General features: G+C 53.0%; 1 protein-coding gene across 1 annotated transcript in view; it reads right to left on the bottom strand.

The window, feature by feature from the left end:
* The window catches only part of MYO9B (myosin IXB), a 110,761-nt gene that overhangs the window by 80,499 nt on the left and 23,826 nt on the right, over positions 1-6,436 (bottom strand). Inside the window, exon 2 of the mRNA XM_015426684.1 lies at positions 3-351. Coding sequence (XP_015282170.1) covers positions 3-293 — 291 coding nt within the window. The 5' untranslated portion in view covers positions 294-351. The remainder of the gene's footprint in view (positions 1-2; positions 352-6,436) is intronic.

Consider the following 6,436-nt stretch of genomic DNA (forward strand, 5'->3'; position numbering starts at 1 on the left):
TGGTCGTCCTGGGCTCGGCGGGGCCAGAGCAAGACCCGGTGGACCGGAGAGTCGTTCCCATCCAGCACCCACTCCTCCCCCCCGGACTCCTTCACCTCCACCAGCACGTAGTGCTTCGACACGTCCAGGTTCAAGGCACTGATGGCGTCCTGGATGACTTCAGTGGTGGTGGCATCCTTCGTGGCCGTCACCCGGCAGCAGGAGGCACTTTCTGTCGAGAGCTGCGGGTAAATGTGGAGATTGTAGGCCACCCCATCTTGGCACACGGCACCGCCGGCATCTTTTAAACTCATTCTGGCACACGGCTTGCCTCGGCATGCCGGCCCGGCTTGCTGCGCTGGGCTCCGTTACCTGAAAGCAAGGAAGGAGAACGTCAGAGACAAGCTGCGGCGCCCTGGGGGAGAGCAGGGTCTGAGCGGGGCAGGGGCATCGCCAGAGGGAAAAGATGGATGCCAGAAATGGGGAGGGGGGCAAGAAGAAGAAGAACAGGAGGAGATTGGATTTATACCCCCCCTTCACTACCCAAGGGAGTCTCAGAGCGGCTTACAAACTCCCTTCTCCTCCCCACAACAGACACCCTGTGCGGTAGGTGGGGCTGAGAGAGCTCTTGACAGAAACGGCTCTTTTTCAAGAACAGCTCTTATCAGAACTACGGCTTGCCCAAGGTCATCCAGCAGGTGCAAGTGGAGGAGTGGGGGAATCAAACCCGGTTCTCCCAGATTAGAGTCCACGCACTTAACCACTAGGAGCTGCGGTGGCTCAAGTGGTTAAGACACTGAACTGCAGGCTGTGAAAGGTCAGTAGTTCAGCAGTTCGAGACCCGGGTGCCGCATGACAGAGTGAGCTCCCATCTCTAGTTCCAGCTCCTGCCAACCTAGCAATTCGAAAGCAAGAAATTGCAAGTAGATAAATAGGTACCACTTCGGTGGGAAGGTAACAGCGTTCCGTGCGCCTTGGTGTTTAGTCGTGCCGGCCACATGACCATGGAAACGTCTTCGGACAGCGCTGGCTCTTCGGCTTTGAAACGGAGATGAGCACCGCCCCCTAGAGTCGGATACAACTGGCTTTCGAGCAAGGGAACCTTTACCTTTACTTTACTTAACCACTACACCAAACTGGCTCTCTGAAGAGGCCAAGGCACTGAGCAGCAGAGGGAGGAAGGGGCAGGGCCAGATCCAGGAATGCAGAAGACTGGCGCTGCACCAGAGAGAGGTGCCATTGGACATGCAGCACATCAACAGCTGCTCTTGCGGGCAGAGAAGCAGAAGGCTCCGATCGGGCCGCCTCCTGCTTCATGTTTAAGGCCTCTTTCCCCAGCAGCTCCTGTGAGTCTGCCACTCTGGCCTTCCCTGCCCCCAGCAAGAACGAGCTGCAGAGCATCTCTCTGTCTCCTCAAGTGATTCAACAGGACAGGCAAACTGGCTCAGAGGTCGTGGCACTGTTCATCTGCAACCACATCCGTATTGCCCCAAATGGAAAGCCTTCCCATCCCCCTCAGAGTGACTGAGTTTCTATTTTGGGGGAATCAGAGCCTCAAATTAACTTCCCCCCGTACAGACGACGGCTGTGTTTCCGCACTGGAAAGAGCCCTACTCCCCACCACCACCTTCGCTCACTTCTGCTTCGCCTCGCTCCTGCTCAGCCTGCCTTCTGAAACTTCCCAGCCACTCACAGACAGCGGAGCAGCAACCGGGTGACTGACAGCTGGCACAGGCAGGATGGGGGAAACACAGCTGAAGGCAGCAACAAGCACTGAGACACCTAAGGCAGGTACAAAGGTATTCTCCGTGGCCCCCACCTGGCGGAATATGCTCCCCATCGAGATCAGGGCCCTGTGGGATCTTATTCAGTTCCGCAGGGCCTGCAAGATGGAGCCGTTCTGCCAGGCTTTTGGTTGAGGCAGCGGGTGTCCGCATATGGCCTCCCCGAGGTTGCCGTCTCCCACCCACCCGCCCGCCATCCATCGGTAGGTAGAAAATTTATGGTATATGGCCATGGGCCTTCCACAATCTAAAACAATAAAATACATCAGTCAAGTATAACAATGTAATATATATATATTATCTAAGACTTGGTCAACTTTAAAATCTGATAATTTCTAGCAAACTAGCTAGTGTTAAGCTAGCAAGTGGTTAAGACGCTGAACTGCAGGCTGTGGAAGGTCGGTAGTTCAGCAGTTCGAGACCCGGGTGCCGCAAGACGGAGTGAGCTCCTGTCTCTAGTTCCAGCTCCTGCCAACCTAGCAGTTCGAAAGCAAGAAATTGCAAGTAGATAAATAGGGACCACTTCGGTGGGAAGGTAACAGCGTTCCGTGCGCCTTGGTGTTTAGTCATGCCGGACACATGACCACGGAAACGTCTTCGGGCAGCGCTGGCTCTTCGGCTTTGAAACGGAGATGAGCACCGCAACCCTAGAGTCGGATTCGACTGGCTTTCGAGCAATGGAATCTTTACCTTTACCTAGCTGGCAGCAGCTGTATCATTTGATACTTTCCTAGTTGCAACATTTGCTCTTATTTTCGGGGCAGCTAGAGCAAAAAGTGCCGTCCTGTTAAAACAAAAGAATATCTGACAACATAAAAATTAACTAGAGTCAGAAAAAAGATGGAGACCAGACAATATGTTGGCGAGAAATCTTTCTCTTGGTTCTGAATGTAAGGGACAATTTAGAACGTAATGTGGCAGGTCCTCAATCGAGGTTCCACAGATACATATACGCTGATCTACAGGGGTTTTTTTGGTATCGTCAGAGCAGCATCTCAGTTGTCATTGACTGGAAACGTAATGATGATGAGAGTGCTACCCTGAGCTTATAAGTTCTCATATCAGTCAAATAACGTGCTCTAAGATGGTCTTTTTTGATGGTTTTGTACCATGGAGCAAATTTTGATTTACTGATTAGAAATTTGTCAATTAGGGCATCTTCTTTATAAACCCATTTCCTTAAGTCAACAGTGCTTCCCGAAGATCCATCGGCAACCGGCTATATCCATCGGTATTAATGGGTCGGAACTTTCACCAGTAGCTAAAACTACTGATTTTAAATCTTTATACTGTGCTTTTAAACGTTATTGTATTTTTGAAAGATGATGTGACCAGCCCCGAGCCCGTTTTCGGGATGGGTGGGATACAAATATGAAAAATAAATAAAAATAAAAACAGCAACAAAGGCAAGACTTGTACAGCAGAAGTCCCCAACGTGGTGCCCGCGGTGCCTGCCACCACCTCTCCTGGCCTCCTCTAAGGGTTTCAAGGAAATGGATGTGGCCAGCTGGGGCTTTTGCTGATCAATGGAAACCTGAATGGTCTTGCAACAGCCGCCACGACAGCACTGTAAGACGGGCCACGTATGAGGAAGAAAATACCATTCAGCAATAGGCTCACCTAAACAGGTGTCCTCCTGTCAAGCACAGCTGAAGTTATGCCTAACCCTCCCCGCCCTGACGGTTTGTGGTTGGCTCCGCCTCCTGCAGCAGCCATCTTGTGTCTGCACCCACCACCCTGTATCAGAATTATACAGGTTCAAAAACGTTGGGAGGCTCCAGTTTGCGGTTTCCACTTGTGAAGCTGCCACATCAAGACACATCACAAAGTCTACTGAGCTCAGCCTTACCTCCTCTGACAGCGAGGGGACACCCAGGCTCTGAGCAAGGTCCTTCCCGCCACCTGCCATTCTTTACAGGGAAACTCTGATGAGGTCTTTCTGCAGGCCAAGCAGATGCTTCCCCACAGAGCAGTGGGCCCTCTGGCTAAAGCAGAAGGGAACAGCTGTGGCTTTTTGCTCCCGAATGCACGGAGCTGCCTTACACCGCGTGCCACATCACTGGGCCCATCTTGTTCAGCATTGCCTACTCTGCCTGGCAGCAGCTCTCTGCAGAGTAAAGTCCCCCCCCCCAACACACAACAGCTATTTTGCCTGGAGACGGGCATCAAGAGCATCCTATAGGACATTTATGAGATCCTATGAGATGGCAGTCAAGGCCACAAAGAGAGAATTCTATGCAACCACGATTGCATCTGCGAGCTCACACCCGGCCCAACTGTTTAGAATGATTCAGTCTTTAACAGCTCTGTCACAGGGCAGACAAAACGTTAGGGAATTGGATATTGGCTGTGAGGCATTCGCAAGCTATTTCGCAGATAAAGTCTTGGCATTCCACCATGACCTCCCACCACAGTTGAAACAGTAAGTGAACTCGAGGCCGTTGAAAGTGAACTCGAGGCCCTTTGCACGTCCTCAGTTCCGGGCTTAGAGTGTTTCAGCCTACTCAGTCTGGAGGAAATTGACAGATTGCTCGTATCTGTACGCCCAACTACATGCAGCCTTGATCCATGCCCCTCCTGGCTCATTAAAGCGGGCCACGAGGGGTTTTGAGGTGCCCTAAGGGAGATTATCAACAAATCCCTCTTTGAGGGGCGGGTCCCGGTGGCACTCAAGGAAGCGATGGTCCACCCGCTCTTGAAGAAAACATCTCTGGACCTGGCCAAATTGGCCAACTATCGGCCGGGGTCCAATTTGCCATATTTGGGCAAACTTATCGAGAGGGTGGTGCGTTACAGCTACAGTGCTTTCTGGATGATGCTTCTATCCTAGATCCTTTCCAGTCTGGTTTCTGCCCGGGACATGGGACAGAGACAGTGCTGGTCGCTCTTGCTGACGACATCAGAAGGCATCTGGACCGAGGCAGTGTGGCAACACTGTTGTTGTTAGATCTGTCGGCCGCGTTCGACATGGTCAACCACCAGTTGCTGACCCGCCGCCTCGCCAACATGGGGATTCAGGGGCTCACCCTTCAATGGCTTGCCTCTTTTCTCCAAGGTTGGGGACAAAGGGTGGCGATAGGGGAACAGCAGGGGGCGGTGCTGTCCCCAATGTTGTTTAACATCTATATGCGCCCCCTTGCCCAGATTGCCCGGAGGTATGGGCTTGGGTGTCATCAGTATGCCGATGACACCCAGCTCTAGCTTATGCCTGGCGGCCAGTCAAACTCCAGCCCAGAAGATCTTCACCGGGTGTTGCAAGCTGTGGCTGGTTGGCTCAGACTGAGTCGGCTGAAACTAAACCCGGCGAAGACGGAGGTCCTGGGCCTGAGTCGGGTCGGTTCGGGGTTGGGGCTCCTTCTCCCGACCTTCGATGGGGCGCCTTTGGTGCCAGCGTTGGAGGTTAGGAGTTTGGGAGTGCTCCTGGACTCCTCGCTAACTATGGAGGCCCAGGTGGCAGCCACTGCCAAGTCGGCCTTCTACCATCTTCAGCTGGCTCGGCAGTTGGTTGCCTTCCTTGACCGCGATGACCTAGCCACAGTGATCCATGCGACGGTCACCTCAAGGCTAGACTACTGTAACCCTCTCTACATGGGGCTGCCTCTGTCGTAAATCCGGAAGCTGCAGCTAGTGCAGAATGCTGCAGCCAGGCATTTGATGGGTCTCCCTAGGTGGCAGCACATCTGGCCTGTACTGAAAGCACTGCACTGGCTGCCAATAGCGTACCAGATTCGCTTCAAAGTTCTGGTTCTTACCTTTAAAGCCCTATATGGCCAGGGTCTGACATACCTAAGGGACCGCTTTTCCCCTTATGTTCCCCCAAGGGCGCTACGATTGGGACTCAACATCTGCTGGTGATTCCAGGCCCCAAAGATGCCAGGTATGCTGCTACCAGGGCCAGGGATTTTCGGTGGCGGCTCCTACCTGGTGGAATGAGCTCCCGGAGGAGATCCGGGCGCTGCGGGACCTCGCACAGTTCCACAGGGCCTGCAAGACGGAGCTCTTCCGCCAGGCTTTCGAGTAGGAGCCGCCACTACCTCCACCACTATCTCCACCACCACCACCAACTGAGTTGGGTAACATCGGGGGGTGAGATGGCCCTGTGTTAGAAGAACGACAGCGCTGCGTGGATCTGATACCACTGAACTGGGACTGCTACCCCCAGGAAGCCATCTTGTTACTGAAGACTTTCCTGAAACATCCTGAGCACTTTGCATTGTTGTAATTGATTGATTGTTTTATCTTGTTTTTGATTGTTTTAACTATTGGCATGTGGGCCCTATTTGTGAGCCGCCCTGAGTCCGCTTGCGGAGAGGGCGGGCTACAAATAATACTGACCTGCAGCCCTTCCTTTGTGAGCTTAGAAAAGCACTGTGGGGCTGGGGTAACCTCAAGTCTGACCCAAAGAGACCAGGCGCGTGCCACATCCCAAACCTCTCCCACAGGGGCTAGCAGCCTGGCTGAGACTGCAGTTCGTCCACAACTCTCCATTTGCCTCTCTGCTGCTCTGCTTGGGGAAACTTCCCACCTTTTCCTCAGCAGGGAGAGAAAGACCAGAGATGACCGCGGAAGCATGTGTATTTACTTACTGTGCCTACAGCTCACCTTTCTCACTGAGACACAAGGCAGGCTACACACACTGTCAATCTTAAGCAGGAAACACTGTGGTCGGAGCC

The sequence above is a fragment of the Gekko japonicus genome, unplaced genomic scaffold (genome assembly GCF_001447785.1).
Source record: "Gekko japonicus isolate JY-2015 unplaced genomic scaffold, Gekko_japonicus_V1.1 scaffold2550, whole genome shotgun sequence".
Classification (NCBI taxonomy): Eukaryota; Metazoa; Chordata; class Lepidosauria; order Squamata; family Gekkonidae; genus Gekko; species Gekko japonicus.